Source organism: Herpailurus yagouaroundi, unplaced genomic scaffold (genome assembly GCF_014898765.1).
Source record: "Herpailurus yagouaroundi ecotype Mexico unplaced genomic scaffold, PumYag 190, whole genome shotgun sequence".
Classification (NCBI taxonomy): domain Eukaryota; kingdom Metazoa; phylum Chordata; class Mammalia; order Carnivora; family Felidae; genus Herpailurus; species Herpailurus yagouaroundi.
In genome coordinates, this window is record NW_024412421.1 from 30,643,631 (window position 1) to 30,669,044 (window position 25,414).

General features: G+C 50.9%; 1 protein-coding gene across 1 annotated transcript in view; it reads right to left on the bottom strand.

The window, feature by feature from the left end:
- Window positions 1-1,242: 1,242 nt before the first annotated feature.
- Window positions 1,243-25,414, bottom strand: part of CDYL2 (chromodomain Y like 2) — a gene marked incomplete at its 5' end in the record, with an annotated part of 55,525 nt that continues 31,353 nt past the window's right edge. Inside the window, 4 exons of the mRNA XM_040443413.1 lie at window positions 1,243-7,296; window positions 9,929-10,072; window positions 14,559-14,769; window positions 20,970-21,142. Coding sequence (XP_040299347.1) covers window positions 7,138-7,296; window positions 9,929-10,072; window positions 14,559-14,769; window positions 20,970-21,142 — 687 coding nt within the window. The remainder of the gene's footprint in view (window positions 7,297-9,928; window positions 10,073-14,558; window positions 14,770-20,969; window positions 21,143-25,414) is intronic.

A 25,414-nucleotide genomic window follows, 5' to 3' on the forward strand; every position in this document is an offset into this window, starting at 1 on the left:
TGAGTCGTTTAATTGACCACATGTGAGTCCCGGCCCCTCTCTGTTCTTTGTCTCCTCAGCTATTTGGTGAAAGGGTTTTTGAGCAGGAAGGTCCCATCGGAGTTCAGCTGTGAGAGGAAGCCAACGGCACAAGGTTTGTCTTATAGACGTTACACTCGAGACATCGAAAGGCCTCATCCAGGCTGCTGGAAAGACCAGAGGCAGTTAGAAGAAAAGGGCTTTCCAGGCGTGATCTTGACCACTCAGGACGGAGTCAGGACCTTGCAGAAAGGGCAAAGAAGCACATAGAGCAGCAACAAAGACAATGATGAGGACACCAAAAACAACGGAAAGAAAAAGGGCAGGATGGCCAGCAGAGGGAAGATCCTGGGCTCCAGCCAAGGCTGGCCCACGTGGACCGACGGATGGCCCGAGGGAACAAGAGCGATCAGTGGTCCACCATCTTCTCCACTCTGAGGGCACTCACAATCGGACGGGAAGGCGTCCTCTCCATTACTGCATCGTGGAGAGTTTGAGGATCGTGGCAAGATGACCCACTTTTCCGACGATCCTAGACCCCAAGCTCCTGTGTGACAGGGACTGAGTAATCCCTGCCTTCGGGCACCAATGTGGCACCCGAGACAGAGCAGGAGGCTCAACACTGCTGCTGGACAGACGGACGGTTAGACCTTGACCTTGGGCGAATCCCTTTCCCAGGATCCCCTGTTGGCCAAGATCCCTGGAAAAACTCCTTCTTCCTCTCCCGCAGCCCCTGGGATGTCGCCGGGGCCAGGCCTTGGAGGCCTGGCGCCCCCCTCCCCCCGCCCCAGCGTGCATGTCATAAGAGCCACGTGGTGATGATCGAAGCAACAAGATCACGCGCATGGAAGGACTTTACATAATTCCACAGTGACAAAAATTGTCGCCAGCCACATATGGCGGCTAGGGTTGTGCAAGATCAAGCTCTATGGGGGTCATCTTTGGTGAGGAGGCAGCCCTGTGCAAGTAACCTTCCACGCATACCAGGGAAGGGATGAATGCTCCTACCAACCCCCCATGAAAGATAATCCCTCCCCCACCCCCATTCTACAGTCCTCTAGTGTCAAGCTGTTGCTGCCCAGTAGCTACCAGCCCGAATCATTGAAGCCTCAAGCCGGGAACCCAGACACAACCTAGAAGTATCAGGGGTTTCAACCCCCTGGGAGCCCAGAAACTTCCCTGTTCAGAAACCACAGGTTTGTGAGTATCATGCACACAAGCAAATGCTGACGAAGTTTCAACCTTTTTATTCAAAGCAGCTTCTCACAATGTATAAATACTGCATATTAGCACACATGAAAAATACAACTTCTAAGGCACCCAGAAATGTGTTCATACACGTTACAGGACCATTCACAAAGAGAGTGTACAATTTGCTCTAGACAGTCAGCATTTGATAAGTCAGAAGATTATTATCCCTCAGGACTGCACCCAGTCTCGGGAAATATTTACAACGCAGTGAGAAAGGGTCAGCTGTACCTGCTTTATAATTCTATGAAGTACTCATACTTACAAATATTCAGAACTAGTTAAAGACTCTCCCATGATAACCTGGCAAAATAAAACAAGTAGCCTAATTTGCAAAGGTCTCCTTGGATTTCGGTGTGTGTGCTACACCCATGATCAAATCCAAACACTCTTAGGGTGGGCTGGATAAGTTTTTGGTAGCCTGCTTCATTATCAGAAGTTTGGTAATAAGCCTTACCACTAGAATGTCCCTTCGTCAGTGTCGATCATTTCTCAGCCAGTTAATGGATCGGTGATTTCATCATGAACGAGAAATGGGGCATCCCTTGGTGTGAGAATTGAGGGAAATTCTTCTCATGCCAAACAGGACATTGGAATGGGTCAATGAAGAACAAAAGGAGGCGGAAATTTGGCAACTGTGGGATGTTGCACAGTGTAGACACATTTTTTAAAACTCACACTGGAGGTTCCCATTCAGATGGAACAGTCTACACTGGTCAGGTCATCTGGAAGAATGCCAGACCTCCACCTTCCATGATATGGATAAAGGCTGGGACTGCACAGCAGAAACACCCACCTGAGATAGCAAGTTTCAATCTGAGAAACTCATCTTCCAGAGCCTTCTCAAGGTGATAAATCCCTCTGCACGGCCAGCCAGGCTGGCGGAAGCGAGCAGCTTCTCTGTGCCATAAAGCACGCACACCTCTGTCTGGATGTGCCCACAGTCTATGAAACTCGGGTTTTGTTGGAATAATGGAATTCTTTGGTCCTTGGTTTTATGAAAGGCAATATTTTCACAATCCTGTCAATGTGGACATCAGCAAAATGGCTTCCAGCTGGGACTCATGGCACAGGGACAAATTTAATACCAGATGGAACGTTCTACACCCTCCAAACTTCCCGGAGCCCCCTGAACGAGCTCCAGCGTCAGGCCAGGTGCTGGGCCAATGAGGCATGGTTAACCCAGGGAGACACCAGAGCTGAGGCTTAAGATCAGACGTCAGTTCTTCTGACTGCCTCACACACTGCAAACACTGGAAGCAAATCTCCACCCTGATGGTAGACTGTGTGAACGCTTACTAGAGCTGAGCACAATAACTTGACTTCAGCCATACAGCAGCTCTGGTCTCGAGTCACCTGTAAAGCCTTCGTGAGGAGAATCAGTTGGTAGCTACGGAAGTGCAGCCAACTGAAAGGAATCGTAAGTTTTTGCAAAAATTTACGTCCAAATCCCAGATGGTTTTGGTAGGTCTCGGACACAGTGGATGCACCACCGATGAGCTCCGCGACTTCTACTCCATTAAAACGGCCCCTGGTGAAAGGGCTCAGCTGATGTGATGTTCTTCATCTAGTTTGCCTTTGCCCTGCTAAACTCAGGTTTAGTATGGCTTAACACGCACAGTTCATCGATAAGACACTCAGGGCACATGGGAATGCTGATTACGTAACTGAAATTGACTTCAGATTGTCTACACAGTAAGACTCACATGTAAACTTTGTTAACACCTCTCAAGGAGTGCTGACCTCGGCCAGGCTGGATGGTTCCAGGTCAACCCCAAGGGACCCGGGGTCAACCGCCAAGGTCAAGAGCAGGAAATGCCATTTGTTCAGAACAAATGATAGACCAGCAAGCCCTCCCTGTGACCATGTCTAAACCACGTGAATAGTACGAAGGTGGCTCCGGAAAACCTGTCCTCGGTCCATTCGTATGGTGAAAGATAAATCACCAAGGTGCCTATCTGGCCCCTGCTGCCATCAGCTCAACCAAACTCTTCGGATTAGCCATGACTTACAGACTGCACTGAGTCCATCAACATGGCTTACGTTGCTTGGAAGAAACAACCCGTATTACCCTTATTTTTATTTTTATTTTTTTTGCAACAAGCTTAAGGCTCTGTTCACAGACTCCATCAACTGCCACACAGTGAGACTTTATGGGGAGGTCCTAAACTACATATGTAGTTGCAAAGGTTGGCAAATTTACTGATCCTAATGGTAAGGCTTATCCACAAGTTCAATACATTTTCAAATGATGCTTCAAACTCAACTACTTTGAGAAAAAGAAGATTAAACCTGCTCTCTGACAACACGAGAGCAGTAGATTCTAATGAGAAAACGAAATGAAACCATTGGCAACAAACCAGTATGCTATTTTTTGAAAGAACAAGTGATATTAATGGAAAAGATTGCCTAAAACGCATATCCTAACTTATCACAGAAATATAAAAACTTTATATTCTGAAAATAGATACTGTATTAAAGTCTGTAAGCATTTCAACCAAAATTTGCAGAAATAACTGAGCAACACTTATCTACAACAAAAATATACATGCAAGACAACCCCCAAATGGTTTCCCTTAAATATCTACAAAGGCAAAGTGTAGATTTTTAAAGATTATACAAAACCATTTACAGAGAATAAAATAAAATACTTAAGAAATCTCATTTAGAGTCTTAAATACTGTGTATATTAGTGAGAGTGTCTAAACTAATATGTACAACAGATCTAAGTGTCTGAATCCAGAAACACAGAAGAGAAGCAATTCTGCATTTTAAATATTCACTTAGGAAGATTTGAAGACATTTCTCTTTGTTTCTCTTAAAAAAGTGTTTTCCACAGAAACGAGATTGGAAAATTGCATGAATGTGACTCAATTTCAAATTAAAAAAAGTTTACAAAATTTTCTAAACCAACAATTAATGGGAAACGCCATTCAGCATTCAGTCAAGGCTATTTTTAAACGTGGATATTTGGAGCTACAGTTGTACTGATCAGGGTCCATTTTGATTACCACTTTCCCATCCTCATACCGAACTTCATATGGAAAAAAAACCTATTGTCATGCTTCAGAGAGAACACTTCCTAGTTTAGTCTACAGTGAACAAGAATAACATTTTAAATCAGTTCTCTGCTGCCTTCTCAAAGCTACCCAATTTCATTCTTAGAGGGTAGTTCTTGACAGTTTTTGCCCACAGACATTATTTGAACGCAGGAAGGGGAATGTTGGGCACAAGGGCACTAGAGTGTGGTTTCTGAATGGCGGGGAGCTCTGACCAACTTGGCAAAGTTCCGCACAAAGTCCTCTTGGAACCGGAACTAAGTCTGGCAGTTCCACCACAAGACGCTGGGTGCTGACCACCAGGGGTTGGAGCAGAGAAGGGAGGGGAGTTCTAACGCATGGCTGACAGGATGGCAAGGAGTGGGTTGCCTAGAAGGTTCCTTGACTGAATTAGTACTCTCAACTAACTTCCCACCCGTATCTGTTCTTCCAACCCCAAAGGTCATTCTGGGTTAGGTCTGCCAAAACCAGGCACAATTCCTCAGAGACCTGCCCTGGCTCTGGAAAGGGACAGACAGGGTGGTGTGGAGGTAAAACAGGGTTCAGAGAGGGGAGAAAGGGTGCTATGGGTGGAGAGAGGGCTCTGTGACCGAAGATAAGAAGTGAGAGCCTGAGCCCCGCCCCCACCCCCCACCCCCGCTCCATCTCGAGAAAGCTGTTAGGAATAAACCCTGACACATCCACAGCTCTGGCATTTTCCATCCCAGGTCAAATTGCTAAAAGTTACCTCGATTTCATCTTCACAGTATCAAAACAACCATCCAGAAAGTGGAGAATTCAGCCATGCGGTCTACCCCACAGCAAACAGATTTAACCTACTTCTGCCCAATTGGTGGAACATCCTCCTCGAATAGACTGTATAGAAACAACCAAAACACAGACCGTCTTTTAAGACACCTCCTGTGGTACCCAGAACCGACAAACTGACGGCCAGGAACTCTACCTGAGTAACGGTTTCATATTCTTACCTTATCATCAGAGATCCTTCAAATGTTCAGAAGTTTGGATCTGTGATATGTCCAAAGCTACAGGATTTCAGGTTCTTTCAGCAGAGAAGAGAGGTGGACACTGATCCAAGGGAACTTCCAAACATCCTCTGCCAACCCTAACAAGAATCCAGACACTGCTCTATAGACAGAAACCCATCTGCCCCCAGAAAGTACACAGAAAGCACGGGGCTCTTTCTTCAGAGGATTTAGCAGTGGTGAAGAGCTTATCCGCACAACACACGGGAACCATGTCTGTCCAGGGGCTTGGGGAAAGCATACATTTGGTTTCCCAGAGGAAGAGACAGACCCAAGTGGAGGTGGGACAGCAGGCATCTGGGCAAAAGCGGCTGTTTCCCTAGAGTAATCCCTTACGGCCTAGGTCTGTGGTTCCTGCAGGATCCCACGGGGACCAAGCAGAGACAGGAGAAGAAGGGAGGGGAAGGCAAGAAGCTTCCTCTTCCCTGACCCTCCTGAGGTCATGGGCAACTCAAAAGGAGAGAGGCTGTCTATAGAGGGAACCACGGCCATTGTAGGGATCGCGTCCAGATGAACTCCACACGCACCGTCTACAAGACCACGTCTCTAGCCATAGTGTAGAAGCTCAACCTGTTCTTAAAACACAAAGCTCGGGGCCGTGAATCCCCTCCCATTGTATCTGCTCACCTTTAAAAGAGAAAGGGCCAGAAGGAGACAGGAAACCATCTGTTTCGCCCCCCGATCAGCTGATCAGAGCCGATCAGCTCTTCCTGACGTCACAAATTAGGGACTGGGTCCGTCTCAGTACCATTCAGGCCAGAGGCCCCTTTATCTCCTTCAAGGCAGCAGAGTGAAGAAAAAAACTCTCCCATAATTTCTCCCAACAAGAAGTATGCAATTATTACAGCTGAGAACCATTTTACATGACGAGGATCTGCAACGCTATTCCTTCTACCCACAGGGATCCTTTCACTTACATCTCTCTGAATTTTAATTCTGCGTGGTTCATTGCTAGAATGCACCAAACGGCATGAACCTCGTGTGGGATTTGGTCCAGGGCAGTATGAAAATAATATCTGTGTCGACAACAGATATCATAAGACATAAACAAAAATAAATAAATTAAATAAGGTTGATTAAAGAAAAACAATTTTTCCTAGTAGTTCATGTTTTTGTAAAACTAGCTTTACATATAATACACATAAATTATCAGAATTTCCACTTACATTGTTTTAAAAATATATATTTAACAAAACATTCCTAAACGTACAACATCTGGGTTTGCAAATCGCTCAACTGGGTTTTAAGACCAAGCCCTAAAAGTCACACAGATTTGCATCAGAGAGAACAGTGAGGCTGGCTCTACACAACCGTTTTCGCTCATCGGTCTGGAAATTCCCTAAGATGGACCGTCCCCTGTCACCGGATCTGCACTTAACCGGAGAGAGCCATACAGCCAAGTCTCCAAAGCAGAGGCACTGTGTAGACGCAGCCTGAGTCAGAAGGAAGGGGGAGACCGGTCTTCCCCTTCCTGGACCAGGGTGGTGCATTTCGGCGAGTGGGGACCGACTGGCAGAGGCCTGGGAAGATATAGCCCTCAATAGCTCTCTAGCCAGCGGAAGGGCAGGTGGGGGGAGGGCCCGGGGGAGGCCAAGTATGCTGAGTTTCCCATCTGTTATACAAAACCAAACCAATGCAGAACAACCAAAGGACAGGAGGAAATGGACACGAGAGAGACACCTTGACGGACCCCTCAGCCAGCACGCTCTGTGCTCCGATCTCCGAGGCACGGCGCAAAGCTGGAAGTCGGGTGCCCTCGAGCGTGGGGGCGAGCGGCCGGGGGCTCCTCAGACTTCGTAAATTTTGTCCTGCAGGTAGCTGAACAGGGAATCCAGGCCCTTGGAAGAACTCCAGAGCTGCTTGAGCATGAGGCATTCTTTCTCGTTCACGTCTTCGAGCACAGATTTCAGGAAGCTCCGAACGAGGCATTTCGACTCCTCCAACACCTGAAGGGAAACGCATGAGCCTCGTTAGCCGGCCCCGGGACCTCTGCTCCAGGAGAACGTACTTGGCCTATGAAGCACCAGCTAACCTTCCGATGCCCAAAGCCAGAAGAGACTGCCTCCTGTAGTCCGGAACTTCCCAGGCCTGTGACCCCAGCGATGCCAGGGATGGATTCCAGGCATGCCAAGATGTTGAGCCCTCGGCCCCTGGGACGGCCGGGGTGGGGGTGGGGGGCCCATGTTACCCCCGACCGCAAGAGCTTTGTCCTTTCCCCGAGGGTCTGACACAAACTCAGTATCATTCTGTACAGGCAGCATGAAAAAGATTGGGAGACACCCGACTTCACCTCCCCGTGCTTCTCTGTCACCTGCGAAACAGCAACAATGACACCTGGCTTAAGGATGGCTGGAACCACAGAGTAAGATAACGAACGGACACGGACGGCTGTCAAAGTATCCATCGGCCCAGTATCAGTGGCGATCGTGGCAATAATCAATAACAATTTGCAGTAATTACAGCGAAGGGTGAGAAGAGCGATGACAGATAGTAATAATGCCACAGTACTACAGTAGCAACAATGATGGGAATTAATGTTAGTAATGTGGTGGTGAGAAGGGCAATGGTGGTGACGATGCCATGGTGTTAGGACAGTGATGTCCGAGGACAGCAACAAGAGCAGTGACGTTGGTACGGGTGGTAATAATGGTAATGACCCTCATCAGAGTGATGAGTGACAACGACCCGACAACGACAACAACCAGATCAGAGTAGTAACAACAAGGCCGCCACAGTCACTACTGACCAACAGGCTGCACGAGAAGTACTCTCCCTGCTTTCTCTCATTTCTTCCTCACGATAACTCCATAAACAGGTAGTATTTTGGTCACCACATGACGGATAAAGGAAGTCCAGGTGCCCGGGGCTGCGTGACGGACGTGGCCTGCAGTCACCTGGCTGACCCGGACGGACCGCTGCCTTGCTCGGGCACAGCCGCCGTGGGGCCGTCAGGCCCCAGGCATCCTTGCACCGGCCGCGACCATCCTGTGCTGATGTCAAGGTTTCGCTTCACGCTCTCTCCCAAGGTGCTTTCAGATAGGAAAAGCAAGACAGGAGCTCCCTTGCTCAAGCTGGCCGGCAGGGAGCTGGGGTCTTCCTCCTCGGCCTGGGCTGGAGGCCGCCTCCTGCCTCACAGGCATTCCCCTGCAGAACACCGTCTCCCAGGCCGTAGGGCAGATTCCTTTCTCGGGCAGCTCACCCCAAAGCTCCTGATTTCAGGACTGTTGACAGGAGACATTTCCTTGCAGTATTTCTTCAACAGCTTGTTCCCCTGAGTACGTCCACTGCCCAAAGGCCAGACTCCTTGCGGAGGTTGGGGCGGGGTGGGGGGGGGGTGGGGAACGTTGAGGCCTTTGTCCTACCTTCCTTTTCAGCTTCAATGTCCCTCCAACACCCCGTGTACCTGCATAAACTGCTATGAGCCACTGCCTAAACCCCGCAGGAGTTTTCGGACTCCTGTGACCTCACTCATGCCACTTCCTCTGCTGAGAATTTCTACAAGCGTCTCTGGGTAGCCGATCCTAGAGGTCACCGGCTTTTTTCTGCCCGGGAATTCCCGAGACATGGGATTGTCTGTGCTCAAGTCAGGAAGGTCCCCGGCAAAGTGGGATGAGCTGGTCACCGCAGTTATCAGGAAAATTAAAAGAGAATCCACAGAAAGAGGTCAGCAGAAGGTGTGGCCCATACTAAATGTTCACCAACGATGCGGGCCCAGGGCCACTCTGTCATCCTCACTGGCTTCCAGGGAGCAGAGCTTACACACAGCAGGTGCCCGATTGAGGCCGATGAGGCATATCATGAAGCAGCATGGCAGCTGGGGGCGAGGGGCGACGGGCGACGGAGACAAGGAAGGGGTGCTCACGGGTCTGACCCCTAACTCCAGCCCAGCAGCCCCCTGACTCTGGAGGACACAAGGAGGCTCTCCCTCACGTGGGCCCTTTTCTCCCAAATCACCTTGCTCATTTCCTAGACCAGCCCTGTGGCTCCAGGAACAGCCTCTGCTCCACCTTTCAACAGGATATTTCCGTACTGTGCTCAGAGTGACTTTTAGGAGATAAAATCGACACTTAATTAAAATCGGGCGCCTCTGCAGAGCTGTTATTTATTTATCCATTTCTCGGTGTGTCTTCAGAGTCCAGTGGTGATGTTTAAATGTGCCAAGCGCTCAGTGGGCAGAAGTGAAATACGAGGGCGGATATGCCGGTTTCTCTCATCTCCCGGATGGCTTAAAACCCTTGGTCCTTATTTGCCTTTGTTTCTCATATTCTTTAAAAACTACAGATGTTTTGTGCTTTCGTGCGTGTCTAGGACTTTCTTTTAAGGCAACGTACTCTACCCCAGAGCATAAATCTCTGCTGTGTGGTTTTCCAACTGGAGATGATGGGGAATATACCTAAGGATGCAGACTTTCTCTCTCCAGGTTTAAGCTCTTGGCACCGAGGAGAGGCATCTGCGGCATTGTTACACATACACCCCGCGTGACCTCTGGCAAGTCAGTCAGTCCCTTCCAGACTCATCACCCGCATCTGTAAAATGGGTCTGTTGCAAGGACAAGCACACAAAGACACAGAAACTCACCACTGCGCTGCAGGATGCCATCTCCTTGACCCGCAACATGACCTCCTGGCTGAACGTGGTTGGCCAGAAGACCTGGGACACGAGTCCCCTGCTGCACGCCTCCTGGGCAGTGAGCTTCCGTCCACAGAAGAGCATCTCATTGGCCTGAAAAAAGCAAAGGCAAAGGGAAGGCTGAGAGCCCAGAGTGCCTCCCACATCTGCTAGCGAGGCCTGGGCTTGACACGCACAACTGTCCCGGCTCCCGAAGGCAGGGTCATCATCAGCTGGGAGGGTCAGATAGGCTTTGGGAACTGCTTGAAGACATCTGCGTCTGTGCACATGCTTCTGATCAGGGGGTCCACAGCTTTCTTTAAATTCCCAAAAGAAGCCGCGTACCTACTGTGGGTCCGTCTGCCCGACACCCCTCCCCACGTCTGGAGGCGGACCCACAGCAGTGGGCTTGTACCTCGGGCTGTGTCCATTTCGGTGCTGAACACATATCCACCCTATGCAATAAAGCCCTAAGCTGGAGGTGAGGGGGAAGAATCTTTCTCCCTGCCTGGTCGATGCTCAAGTCAAAGAGCCCAGGGCCACCCCCTGCCGTGTCCCCACTCTTTGGAGAAGTGGGTCCACCAAGAAAGGAAGGATGGAGAGCAAGAGTCTTGACTGGGCTGGGATTCCTGGACCCCAGCGACAGGCTCCGCCTCTGGATACGCAAGTTATGACAACCACTGCGTTCTTTTTCCTTCCCCTTTAAACCAATTAAAGTGCTTCCATCACCGGCAGCCAAAAAGGTCCTAAATAATACCCTAATACTAAAGCAGAGAGGTGCATCTCTCCCAGTGGCCCAGGGCTGTGCCCACTTGTGAAGAGCCAAAAGCACCCTCCCCGCCCCACCTCCCCCTGCCCACTCGCCTTCTGTGGTTTCCTTTTGAACCCCACTCCTCAAAGAATTTCCTCTTGCTTTGTAGTTCACAGCTGCCGTACCTGTTCTGGGAGGAGCCTAATGGAGGGGGTCCCAGGCACCGACAGCACAGTGCACCCACCACTGCGACTTCCCAAGTGACTCTCCCGCTGATAACTAGGATGGAAGGGCTACCGCCAGGTGATGGGGTCCCTATCTCCTTCAGGATAAATCCCCGCCGCCTGCACGCAGCACACAATCCCTTCCCTGACCGGCCATCCATCTGCCTGCCCCCTGCATGCTTAGCCGCTCTCGGATCGATGCTCACATGCCAGGTTCTCTCAGCTGCTGGATCTACATGTGTGTTTTTCCCTTTGTTCTGGTTGTCACTGATGGGTCGTGATGACCCAGAGGACCATCTTTCTATGCCGGGGTAGAGAAATTTATCAGGCCGGTAACGAGCCTACAGCATGCATCTGGTTAGAGGTCTGAAGACAAATATATGTCATTATACTTATTTAGAAACACCTCTGTCTCAGGAAGGGGAAACAAAAGTGAGGAACTCAACAGAAGGAGCCAAACAGGACACGGTCGGCAAGAACACGTCTCAGTCAGCAACATTCTTGGAGTTTTCGAAATGGTTGAAATAAAAGAGAGACAGAAAGAGATAAGGCTGTACAGTGTTCACATTTTTTGCAACCACAGAGGACGGGGAGGAACAGGAGTGGCACTGAGTTCGGGCAGAGCACAGTGGCCGAGATCAAAAGGGAAAGTGTTTGCTTCCTGGGCTCCCCGCCTGCCTCATTTTTCTGCCACTGCTGAGACCGTGAGCAGCCTCGAGCAGGCCCCAAGGTCCTGAATCCGAATGGCCTTACCGACCCCCTGCTGGCCCTGCCCTGTGGACGGGGTGGTGCCGTGGGCATGGGCTGTTGGGGGTCTCCACTGATCTCGTACTTGCTCCTCCTCTTCGTGCCACCATCAGAGAGTGACGAGCCCACACTGAAGGCGTACAACGGGGGTGCCCATTCTTGCAGACTCACTCGGGGGGTGCCCCCTCTGGGGGCCTTCCCTAACCACCTCTGAACCTCACCACGGTATAGCAGTGTGGACGCTTACGAGTCTCTTCCCTTCCCAGGTAGGAAGGCCAAGGTTAACGGGACCGGGGCAGAGGGAAGCATGGGCCGCAGATCAGACACCCCTGCTCCGCCTCTGGCTTTGCCCTGTGACCCCATGCAAATCTCTTTGCCTCTCTGAATCTGTTTATTCATCTCTGAAGTGGGTACCAATTACCACCTGTGAGGATCCAACGAGACCACAGGAGAGCAGGGAAACACCACGCCAGCCACGCATCAGCGCCCACAGACAGGATTACCAGGGACGGAGCCCCCTGGGTTACTCATCTTTGCACTTCTAAGCAGGGAGGGCAAAAGGCCTGGTGCCTTCCGGGAGCTCGTTGAGGTTTGTGGGCTCAAAGAAGGAGCAGCACCTGCTAGGCTATCACCCCACTGCCTCAGTTTCTCTGCAGAACGGAGGGCAACAGGACCTACCTTTGCAGGTGTTGAGAAAGAGCGAGTGAGACCATCAGGTGGAAAGTGACCAGTAAACTAGCCCGCATGTGATGGTGAGCACAAGCTTGGAGAATCCTGCTGGGACAACCCACTCAGTCCCCTGCCATCAAAGTGCCCATGTGGTTCTGGTGTGTGATGGCAACACAGTGGACACGTTGTGCAGAGTGCAAGCATCAAAGGGACGGCAGGGAGGGCCAAAATGATCGGGCTTCCCTGTGCAGGAGTTCAGTACCAAGAGCACTTCACTAGGGGCCCCACTAACTCCCGGAGGCAGCTGGCGCCTGAGGGTTTCACCCAAGGACCTCAGCCTGAGGGGAGGCGGGGGGAGGGGAGACCGAGAATATCCGGAATCCTAAGGATGGAAGAGGCACGAACCTTGGTCTGCTCAGCAGGTGGTGGCCACACTGAGCCCACAAGGCCTCGGAAGTCACATGGGAGTTAACCTTTCCGAGTTGTGGGATGTGAACATCAAGGCCAGAGACCAAACACGAGAAGGAACCAGAAGGCCTGGGTCATTCAAACCTTTTGCTCCTTGCCAAAGGGCTCCAACTCAAACCAGAAGACCCCCCCAAAGGCTTGGTGAGAGACAAACGGATAGATTGCCGGAGGGTCAAGAAGAAGCCGGGAACGGAGAGAATGGAGGAAAGAGTTTCCAGGAGCATCTGTCACAGGCAGAGCAAGCAGACAATGTCAGGGGTGACCACAGGCCCACCACGCTCAACTAACAGGAGGTCACAAGTGTCCCATGCAATGGAATGTGGCCAATTTTTTCTCCAGTATCAGACAAGAAAGAGCACCTACACCTGCATATGTGGGTGCTGGGGCTTTCCAGAACTGGTCTGGAGGTCCTTCTTGGAGGGACAAGCCATTAGGAGGAGACTCAAGTTGATTTCAGACAATAGGGTCTTGGTCAAACAAACACCACACACACACACACACCCCTGCCCCCATTTCAGACTCACTCCTCGGAGGCGGGTCCTCCTTTGGGACACACTGGTTAAGAGCACAGACTCTGAAGCCAGACAGTTTGTGGCTCAGATGCCACGACTGCCCCTCCCACTGTGTGACCCTGCACAATTCACCCTCCCCGAGCCTCAGCCTCCAATCTGTCAACTGGGAATGACAACAGCCCTACCTTACAGGGTTGTGGGAGGATGGACTGAGGTAGCAGCCATCAAGCACTGGCCACGGTAAGTGCTTTCCAAGTGTTAGCTGTTATTATTACCGTCCCCTGACCACACCTGCTTCTGGCTCTTGGCGCAGAATCTGTCCGCAACCTGCAGTGAACGCCACCACTCACTCAGACACCCCTCTGCCTGTTGACACGGGACTCAGTAGGTTCCTTAACGTCTCCAGTTCAGCTTGCCATCTGTGTGATGGAAACCGCAACACAGGTTCTCCAGGTGGAACTTGCCGTGTGATCACCCAAAATCCCTTCCTGCTTCTGGGACAGGCAGCAAGACTACATTTCCCAGCCTCCCTTGCAGGTAGGTGTGGCCACGCCACGGAACCCTGGCCCCTGTAAAGTGAGCGGGGACGAAGATGCCCTTTGCAGTCAGGCCCCTGAAAATGCCCAGCCTCTCTCTTCACGTCCACTGGCCAAAGTGGAGGTACAACTACCAGATGGAAGACGCCTGGGACCCCAGTCAGTGTGGACGGCTGGACTGCAGCAAGAGTGAGAGAGAAGTTTTTGTTGTTTGGGGATTGTGGGATCGTTTGTTACAGCACACAGTCCATTCTGATACGGGATCTTATCAGGCTGTTGTGAGGAATAAATGAAAAAACTGGATGCAAAGTGCTTGAACTTAGTTCAGTTCGCTCAGACGACTTCATGCTTTAACTAGTTAGGTGCTTATTATGTGCACTAACTGAATCGAGTTAACTCGGTTACGTAAACAAAGTGTGTGTCTGGTAAGCAAACATCGCCATCATCCTCTCGGCCTTGGCCACACCCGCCAGCGCCGTCTGGCACCAGCATGGGAAGGCTCCAAGATCAGCCTGCCCTCCTCCCAGCTGCTCTGGGGAGGCAGAGGAAGCAGAGACAGTCAGCAGATTCCGCCACGAGGGGCACCCCCAAGGTCCTTATTCATATGAAGGGCCATATCCTAAACCCAGGACACAGAAGGGGTCTTGTCGGGATCCCAGAGAGGGATCTTGCCCAAGGACCGAGGAGGCTTACCAGTGCGACGCCCAGGATCTGAGGGAAGGTGTATGAGGAGCAGCCGGCGGGCGTGAGGCGGATGGTGGCATACGGGGTCTGAAACCAGGCCTTCTCGCTGGCCCACACGATGTCGCAGAGGGGCAGGATGGAGGCACCGAGGCCCAGGGCAGGCCCGTTGATGGCGACCACGATAGGCTTCTTAAACTGGATAAAGGCCTTCACAAAGTCCCTGGGAGAAAAGAGAAGACCCTCTTTAGCAGGTGACCAGGCTTGCCGAGACCTATTTGACACCCTTGAACCTACCGAGGTGGCAGCAAGCTTCCCCAGTGCTGCCTGGCACCCTCCGGTCATCAGAGGGAAGAGGGTGCCAGGCAAGCGTCTCATCCTCCTGGACACTGAGCCACTGAGCTGCAGTCACAGGCCTGGCACACTTGGTGGTTGGTGGCAGGTTTTCAGAAAGAAATTCATGGCGTGACCGCCTTTCCCAGTTTGTCCAGATGGTCCTAGGTCATGCCCGTTGTCCCAGTACTGCGCTCACTCCCTGGATATTGACAAACTGTAAATATCCTAAGGAAGCCAACCTGAACGTCAAGGTTCAGAACCAGAAAGACAACACAAAGGAGGCATATGTGAACACAAGGAGAGAAGGAAAGTTCTGACGGCACTGGCTGAGGGTGGAAAGGCTGATGTTGGGAAGTATGAATCCTCAATATTGGAGGTATTCCAACTTTGGCTGGATGATCACTTTGGGCGTAGAAAGAAAGAAACTCAAGCTTCAGATGGTGGTCACAGGTGAGGACTGATGATATTTAACATTACTTTCAGTCCTACGATTGTCTGACTCTGAATGACCCAAAGGGATGCCAGACTCATCAAGGGCTGATGAGGATCCACACGTTAGGGTGGCTTCGACCAAAAGTGGGGAAGGACACTGGGCATGGAGACATGAGGCATCTGGGATCATGGCTCTGGGATCAGGAGACATTTTATCACCCTGCCCTTCTGCAGTGAGCAAAGTTCCTGCGTGCATCTGTACCTATTAAGCAGAGACACCTCTCTCTACTTCCTCTGCCCTAGAATGCCTTTCGCCCTTCCCCCAGCCGCTATATAAGATCTATAAAATGTTAATATTCATCTGGACGTGGAGGAAAGATCCAAGATGTCTAGTAAAGCCTGCATCCTTCATTATTCCCAGGTAGAAGACGAGAAACTACCGAGACCTCACAAGAGTAAAATCCACACCCCTGACCATGACCTTGGTCTGCTTCTGCTTACCGCTCCAGGCACATCTCGTCTCCCTCGTGCCTGCTCATGATGCGTGAGCTGCACGGGCCTTCTGAGAGTTCTTGGGAAACACCAGTCTCACAATTTGCAATTATCCTCATCACTTGCTTGATTGCTTGTTTCTGGATTCTCCTCCCTCTCCAGCTCCTTACGGAAACCTACAGGTCTGCCTTGTGCACGGCGTGGTGCCCATACGTACCGGAGTTCACACTCAGCAAATGACTGCCGAACGAACAGAGGAGCAATCTCTGATTGAGACTGAAGATGGGAGACATGCGGCAGGGACACACTAGCTGCTCACCAGACCCAATTTCCCTTCCCTCCTCTTCCCGAGTCTGCTGCTGGAGCACATTTCCCCCTCCCTGGCAGGTGGCTGTGGCCAAGGAACGAAACACTGGCCAACGGAATGTGAATGGAAACCATACGCACACTTCCAGCCCGTGCACGGAAACCTCCCGCCATGCGGTCTGCAAGCCCTCTCACTTTGGCAGGCATGGCAGTCTTGGAAGGCATGTGCTGAGCCACAAGATGGAAGGGGTCTGTGCTCTTGAGTCACACTTGGAGGACAGCCATGGGCTGATAAGTAACATCTGTTTCAGGTTCCCATATATAAGAAGTAGATTTCTATCACAACTGAGCCATTACATACATTTGGGGTTCATTCGTTACAGCAGCTAATACTTCACTAATACAAATGGCTGGCTGATTTATCCTTTCTCAAGGATTAGCACTTCCCCCCAGTCCTCACCAAGAGATGTGGGCACCACAGTGATAGGCTGGGGTTGGATTCAACTGTGAGAAGACTGTCTCACGACCTATACGTTGCCACATAAATCTCACCCTTAATCCAGGCTGGAGGCGTCCCATCTCCTGACTCCTGAGCAGTGATGTGTGAGTCGAGGGGGGAGTTCTCCCAGCCACTGCCGGCCCCACTGCAGCTCACCCCCAAAAGGATGCTGCTGCATTCTGGCACCGTGGCCCTCGGATTCCTGGTTTTCTGGTGGCCCCCTTCCCAGCCTGACTTCCTAACTTCAAGGCTTTAGTCACTGGCCTTAACATGTGATTTCTACCAAATGTAATTTGGAGGCTGCACGGTACGTGGGACTTCTTGGCAGGGTCCTTGGAACCACATGGTCCTTGGAACCACAGGGTCTGAGTGATTTGGGGCCAACGTTCCACATCTAAACCCCCTCATACACAATTTCAGGACCTTGCATCTTGGAGCCGGGAAGGAGTTCAGGAACTGCTGTGGAACACTCTGAGTAAAGAAGTTCTTCCCTATCAAGACGCCTCCCCACTGTGGACCTCTTGCAGGTCCAGTCTGCCCCAATACGCACAGGGCAGCCCTTTGGGAATTCACCTCCGCCCTCACGACCGTACGGAAAGCACACAGCGCTGGAGCCCAGAACCCTTCCCTCTGCGGTCTCCAACCTGAGCCCTGTGCAGAGGCATTAAGTACCCCGAGGATGGCTAAGGGGACCGAGTGTGCCCAGCTCTGCCCCTGCACCCCCCCCACCCCATCCTGTTCCTGTCCAAGCCACGCGGTGGGCTCCCGTCCTAGATACGAAAATGCAAATGCACAGACCACTCTCCCCATCCTCTTCCTCTCACTCAGAGGAGATCTCTATCACAAGGGCCCAGTGGACACAGAAGCCAGACAGCAAACAGGATATTGCGTTACAGACACTGCCGCTCAGATATCTGATCCTGACTCTGGCAGTGGGACTGTGGGGGTGGGGGTGGGGGGGATGACATGCCGTCTTCTGTGGCTTCAAGTCCATCTGTTGGGATTGGGGTTATGCTGACCCCGGCCTCTGCCACTTCCTCCACTGAGCCTGAGCCCTGTGGCCTCTGCCTGTCTGAGTGCTGGGCTGCTGTGATGTGGCAGAAAGGGCAGGAACTTTGGGGTCGGGTCTCTACTCTGCCCCTAACTAGTCATGAGATGTTGGGCAAGTCACTCACTCTCTGGAACCCCATTTTACTCCTTGTCAAATGGCAAAGCCAACGGTTTGTCCCCAGAGGGACAAACGTGTCCTGCCTGGCACGCAGGAGCCCTCGGTCACTGCTGCTATTATTACAGTCAGTGCACCTGCCGGGGAGGGCGGGCGCTGCTCTCGCTCCACTCTCGGCGGTCGGAGATCTGCCCTCCAGGCCCAAAGGAGACTCTGAAGCCACAGTCTGAATGCGGGGATGTCCACATTCCACCCAGAGCAACTGGCATTTTCTGCATGACCCGGTCACCCAGTCCCTTTAACCAGAGCCGAGGGGTGCAGCCCTCCCACTGCCAATGTTCAGAGCCAAGTCAGCCAGTACGGGACCTACGCGCACCAGACACACATGGTGACGGTCATCCTGGGGCCCCCACAGGGGTGCTCTCGAAGCCCACTCCACGGTCAGACCAGGCTCAGCGAGAACTCATGGCCGGACGTTCACAGAACTAGCGATGGAGATAATTCTTTACAGCTGTTGGAAGTACCAACTGCGTGCCAGGCCAGTGCAAGTTTTTCACACGGGTTATCTGCTTACTCATAATCCCAGCAACCTGCCAGCAGGCCATCACATCACCTGCGAGGAGTGCAGGTGAGGGCACCCTCTCTTTCAGGATGGGGCGGACAGCCTCGTTTGGGTCCTGGACAGAGGCCTGCACCGAATGAATCATCTGAGCCCTTCTCACATCTGCTAGTTCATTCAACAAACATCTGCAGAGTGAACACGGCATCCTGGGTCACGTGTGCGCGTGCTTTCTCTAGGACACGATGAGGATGGGGCGGGAGCAGCGCTGGGGAGCGCTGAGGACCCGCGGCATGCCGGATCCTGGAGGTCGGCCCAGCCAACAGCACGCATGCCCCCAGAAAACTGCAAGGGACTGTCAGTGGGTTATAAGGTTCTGGGGCCAAAATGTGTTCCAGCCATGCTAGATTCTGAAAACAGTTCTTTGTCAAGAGACTTCTCAGGTTGCAAATACGTTAATATGCCTGGAAAATCTGCAGGCACAGGGACAGGACTCGTGGCATGGCCTAAACTTAACCACAGGGCCCCTCGCTCATGATGCTTCTCGGGAAATCCAGAACATTCTCTGGGAAACGCTTCCCTGCTCCACCGTGTCCCAGACTCTGGAGTGTGGCTGCCGGGGGGAGCACTCCAAAGTTGGTGGAGCTGGAGCCTTCCCTCAGGAATCCGGTGACAAAGAGCAGGACACAGTCGCTTTCCGACCCCATGGGCATTCTTCTCTACAGGGCCGTCCTCTCTGTACCCCATCCACGCCCTTGAAGCTCCTCACCCACCCTTGTTCCTTCCAGCACCTTCTCCCTCACCCTCTTCTAACAACCTTTTCTGTTACACAAAAAGAAGGATCTTGTTGTTTCTAGAACTTCCAGTGCTCTCAGTCAGTGGTGCAGAAACCCCTGGGTTAGGGTTGGGGGGGGGGGGGGGTTCTCCACACTGGCTGCACAGGAGCACCACTGAGGGAAATTGAAAACCAAAGTTGTGCTGGCCGCACCCCACTTTCACTGATGTGGAATCTTCTGGGGTTGCTGGCGAGCCACTGGGTTGTAGAAAAGCTCCCTGCCATTCTCTGTGCTGTTGGGGCTGAGAAGCACTGGTCTAGGGGACATTCTCCCCTCCCTCGCCCGGGGTCTCTGCCGGCTCAGAAATTAGGAACGTCCACTCCCTTCCAGCACTGGGAGGGATTCCCTCTGTCACCTCCCTTCCACTCTGCCAAGGAGAAACTCCCCTTCCTGACGAGACAGAAAATGTCCTAAATCTTACTGACTGCATTTCTTGAGAGGTGAGCGAATGCATTCTCCCAATTCTCCTCGAATTTGGGACTTCTGGGAATCCAGCTAATGCACCCACTGAAATTCATAAACCACATGATAGCTACCACCAAGGCTTTCCTCAGGCCACAGAGATGGGAGCCCCGTCTCTGATGGTCCCGTAAATGAAGGAGGCTTACTGGGGCCCCTACTATTCCCCTCACCATGTGACGAGGAAGCTGCTAAAAGGCACAGCTGAGTCCAAGAAGAGAAAAAACCGCTGTGGACGTGGCCAGGACTGTCTGCACCCACGATGCCTGGGAGCATCATGCAACCAGGGTGCTCTTTCTAATAACGTGTTCGGCCTTTCTGTGGTGTCTCTTTGGGCAAGAAATCGGCAACGTGAAGCACATGGGTGTTTTGGGGCAGACTTCACCAGATGCTTCACCCTGAAGAAAGGACTCAGAACTTCACCAGTGACAGTGTCTGCACATCAGCTCATGGAGACTATAGCCCCTGGCTATGGGTCAGAAAAATTAGCCTCCGTAGGACGCTGCCAGGCACAGTGAGATTAGAGGCCCCATAAAATCCCTCACATGTGGCCTCGGCCTCCATGACCCCACATAGATGGGTGCCCCTTTCCAAGACAGCAGGAGGCATTACTGCACCGTGACTCTGGTTTGAGAACGGCACAAGATGCAGCAAGCGTGAGCCCTTCCCGGGGTGGAGGATGAGTGACGGCCCTTGCTCGAAAGAACACTCACTTGCTTTTGATCAACCTATGAATAATGGGGAAAAGACGACCTTTCAGTGCTCCCAAAAGAGATACTGATTGTTGGGATCCGATGTCAACCCCAGGATCCCAACTTTTATCCCAAAAGCAACAAGAGAGGGAGAGGCACTCCCCACCCCACTGGGTCTGAAGATGCCCAGCTGCCCAGGGTAGCCCTCCATCCTCTCCCCAGGGCTGAGCCACATCAGCTCCAGGACACAGGAACACCCAGAAAATCCAAGATTTCACCATCAGGCAAAGGGCAGGAGTAGTATGGATTCACACATGGGCATTACCGGATGCTGTGCTTAATTAATATAAGGAAATAAAATCTTTTTTTGAGGGAAACAATAAGGTGGGATCTAATCTAGACAGCAGAGGCAACCCTAATTTGGGCAGAAAATACAGGATACCCAATTAAAATCTCAAGTTTGGATAAACAACAAAAAAAAATTTTTAGTATAAGTATATCCCAAATATTGCATAGGATGTACTTATGATAAAAAAAAATTCTTTGTTGTTTGAAATTCAAATTTTGCTGAGCAGCCTGTATTTTTATGTGCTACATTTAGCAAAAGGAGGCAGGTCCCAAAGTGTCCAAACATGAGCAGAGCTCACCTGATGGCTTCTGCAATCCGGGTACTCTCCTTTCTCCTGTCACTGGACAACCGGCCAATTAGGTAGGAGTAATCTAGGCCGCTGCAGAATACGCTGCCCACTGCACTGAGAAGCAGCAGTTTGCTGTCGTCCGTGGCCGCGTTGCACAGCGCTCGCCGGACCTCCTTCATAATCTGCGGGCAGAGATGGATTTGTGGGGATGTTAAGTGTCCACCTATGAGCCAGGGGCCTTCAGACCTCAAGCCTGCCAGAGGCCTCACCCCTGAGGGCAGAGCCAAGTACATGTTCTCTTCCTGTGCAGGAAGTCTCCCCTGAATACAAGCCACATCCAGACTAAGCAAAGAAACACCAAAACCAGAGCTCCCCTGCAGCATCCCCGAAGCCGGCACAGAGTGCTAAGAAGGTGGCAGTGAGGTCACTGGCCACGGGCTGGGAAGCCTGGCTTGGAGCCGTGTAATCCCTGGTAAGTCTCTGCAAATCTTCTTCCAGCATTTACACGTTTGGCTCTTTTCAAAGGTGTGGGGAAAAAAATTCCTATGAGCAGCCAGGTGAAGTATGTTAGCCTTCTCTAGGAGGCCAGGTTTAATTATACTCTTGCTTGTCCTTAATTCAACTAAGACTTCTGCATGGCTCGTAGGTGGCACGTGGGAAGGGGGCTGTGGCATCAGAACTCATAAAATTTTCAAGGTGCCAAGGAAAACAACCGTCAAACACAAATTCTGTATCCAGCTAAACTATCATTCAAAAGCAAGGGTAAAAATGAGGCATTTTTCAGCAAAAGAATGTTTACCACTCTTAGACCCTCACTGGGAGAATTTAAAAAGGATGCACTTCAGAAAGAAGAAAACTATAATCAGAAAGAAAAGACTGACATGCAAGGAATAATAACAGCCAGCAAAGAAACATGGTGAATGTGTTGATAAATCAATATAAGAATGACTATAAAATCATCATACTGATATTGACCAACTGAGGGTGAGGGTTTGCACAAGGGTAGAACTGGAGTCCAGGCGACAATATTGTGTCTGATGAGAGAGGAATGACAACCACATGCCAAGGTTCTATGTCTGGGAGTGGTGGAGAGGCGATGATCACATTTAGGCTTCACTATGTGTTTGTAACTTAAGGATAACTTCTTAAACGTACATGGATTACAATGAATGGGGAGGGGGGTAAAATAAAGAAAGCTCAATCACTCAATCCAACAGAAGTCAGGGAAGGAGGGAAAAATCAGTGCAGAAAAGGCATGGTAAGAGAAAACAAGGCATGCACTTGCCTGGGTGGAGCTGAGAGTCCAACTGGGGAGACAATAAGTGAACAGGCTTTTAAAGGATCATTGTTAATTTTTCATTAGGCATCATCATAGGGTACAAAGGGAAAATATTGTGAGAGCCAGTTTTTTTTTTTTTTTAATTAGACTTTTTAAAGAACCCACTTATTAAGCCCTTGGAAGTGCCAGGGACTACATCGAGTAATTTCCACATGTTTTACTCTAAACGATAATCCCATAGAGGAGGGAATGGGATGCTGATCTTGCAGGGAGAGCGAGGAAAACTCAGAGAAGTGACATAAGTCACCCGAGGTCAGAAGGAAGAGGCAGAACCATGGTGAAAATCTCACCCCCAGACCCCTTCTCTTTCTACTACTCCATACTGTAGGATGATTTCAGTAAATGGGTGAATTTTCACGGACAAAAGTAGGGCTCGATGTCAATCTAAATAGAGAATCTCCCAGCTGGTGCTCTGTGAGGGTGGGAGAGTCATTCTCCATTCTCACTGGGTATAAGCCACAGATTTCCTTTGAACATCAAAAAAAGCGAATGGGCCACTATCTTGTGGGTCCTTTAAACCATCTGCCTCCAGAAATAGACATGCTCTGAACAATCCATGAACTCTATTTCTCTGAGAGGCAAATAAAAGAAAACCCTGCTGTAAAGATGCGAACTGGCATGCTACACGTGACTCAAGAGAGTGGCTTCTCTCACCGAGGCCACATTTACTAGTCAATTAGTAAAGACAAAATCAAGCAAAACGGCCACCTCCTTTATGAATTAAGCGCCAAGTCGATCTGTGCTTCATTCATGTGAGAAAAGTACAAACTATATGTTGTAATTTCAAGAATGCTATGTCTGGTTAGTATAGCTTTCCTTTTTCTTTGTCATGTTGATAATCCAATTTGGAGAGATGGCTGGAGGTTCTACCTCCTTGAAGGACCCCAAGTTGTACCACGCAACCGGTTTGCTTACAGTGAAACATTCTAAAATGATTACTTCCTTTGCCTTCCCAAACAGGATACTCGGCACACACATAACTGCCTCTCGATGGTCCCTTGCTAGCCTGTAACAGACCAGTCCCCTCAGAGGCTCCCAGGGAATGCATCTGTAACAAACGGTCCAAGACTGCTACGCATTTGGAAGCCCCAAATACGTTCTTGAGATTGACTGCCCTCATTAGCTGCCACTTGCTCCAGATGTATCTGCTGGAGACAGCACAATCCCCACTGCTACCCCCACCTTCTGATCTGCCATGCCTTGGGAGCAGATAGCCAAATTCATCACAAGGGAGTCAAGGGCACCAGGGTGGCTCAGTCGGTTAAGCGTCTGACTCTTGATTTCAGCTCAGGCCATGACCTTGCGGTTTGTGGGTTTGAGCCCCATGCTGGGCTCTGCACTGACAGCATGGAGCCTGCTTGGGATTTTCTCTTTCCCTCTGTCTCTCCCCCTCCCATGTGCTTTCTCTGTCTCAAAATAAATACATAAACGTAAAAAAAAAAAGTGGGTCTAAAGGGGGGAGTAGACCAGAGTCCCCCTCTCTACTTCATCTCTACTTGCTGAAAGCAGTCACCCAGGGCCCATCTCAGCTGTGACCACCCTCATGAATGCTTTCCCACATATCCCTGACTAAATGCAAACTTTTCCTTCTCCTGACACCCCAAGTGTCTTAAATCCCCCCTAAGACACTTGTGACAAGCCCCCTTGTAGGCTGTGAGCATGTTGGCCTCACCCTACCTCCTGCTTGATTTAAATCCCTGATAGGTGGCCCCGAAGATGCCCTTCAAGGATCCCCTCCACGGTAGTCACATGCTTGTGGCATCCCCTCCCCTTGAGGGTAGACTAGACCCGGTGACTCACGTCCAACCGTGAAATATAGCAAGAGTGATGGGATGTGCCTTTCAAGAGGAGACTGGGATACAAAAGGGCACAGCTTGTCTTGGCTATCCTGTTTTTCTCTCTCTCCTCTTGGAGCTCTTAATCTGGGGAAGCAAGGTGTCATGTCACGAGTTGCCATAGGGAGAGGCAAATCCGTAGCCCATAGGAAGTAACCACATAACAGGGAACTGATGTCTCTGGACAGTGACGACCTCAGACCTGCCATCAGCACTTGGGTGAGCTTACAAGTGGATCCGCCTCCACTGAGCCTTCAGCTGAGACCGCAGCCCCAGACAACATACCTTGACTGCAGGCTTTGACAGACCCTGAGCCAGAGGCATCCAGCTAAGCCACACCAGGATTCCTGACACACAGAAACTGTGAGATAATATTCGTTGTTTTAAGATGCTAAGTTTAGGGCAAATTGTTATGCAGTGACAGATAACTAATATAATTCCTTAAAAGCTAAAACAGTCTTCTACTCATCTGTATAACCCTTGTAACACCTAGTCCAGAACCCTGCTTATAAACAAAACCTAGTTAGTGTTTACTGAATCGAATGAGTAGCACAGTATTTACCTCCTCAAGAAGTTTGCAGTGTAATGGGGGAACCAGACATTTAACAACCTACCACACAAATACATGTTCACTAACAACCGTAACGAGTTCCAGAGGGGAGGGGTGCATAGTGAGAGAAGGATATAACCTGGGCAGGGAGCTGGGTGGGGAGGGGTGGGGGTGGGGGGTCACTCCTGCAGATGTGGAGGCTGAGCTGAGACCTGAACGAAGTGTAAGGCCACTAGGCAAGGAGGAAGGGAAGGAGGCACAGGTATGCGCAAAGGCCCTGGTGCAGGTGTGAACACGAAGCAAGCCAGGCTGATTGGAGTGCAGGAGGAGGGAAGGAGGCTGTGTGGTGCAAGGCGAGGAGGGTCGCAGAGCTGGGCAGGTCGGAACACAGCGGCCTCACCAGGCCGCGTGAATCGTTCTGATTCTTAATCAGTGCAACTGGAAATCACAGATGCATCTGAAATGCAGGAGCACAGGTGTACACGTGCATGTGCACGTGCATGTGGAGAAGGCGTGCCTTGATCAGATTTGCATTCACGGCAGATCACTCTGCCTGCCGTGCGGAGAACCGATTGCAGGGGAGGAAATATGAAAGAGGACACTTGTTAGCAGGTTACTGCAACCGTCCAGAACATATTGGTCAGGATGGAAACAGGGAGAAAAAAGCATGTTAGCGGGCCGTTCAAGGATTAAAGCTAACGGACCTTGGGGGCAGTATGGACGTGGTGGG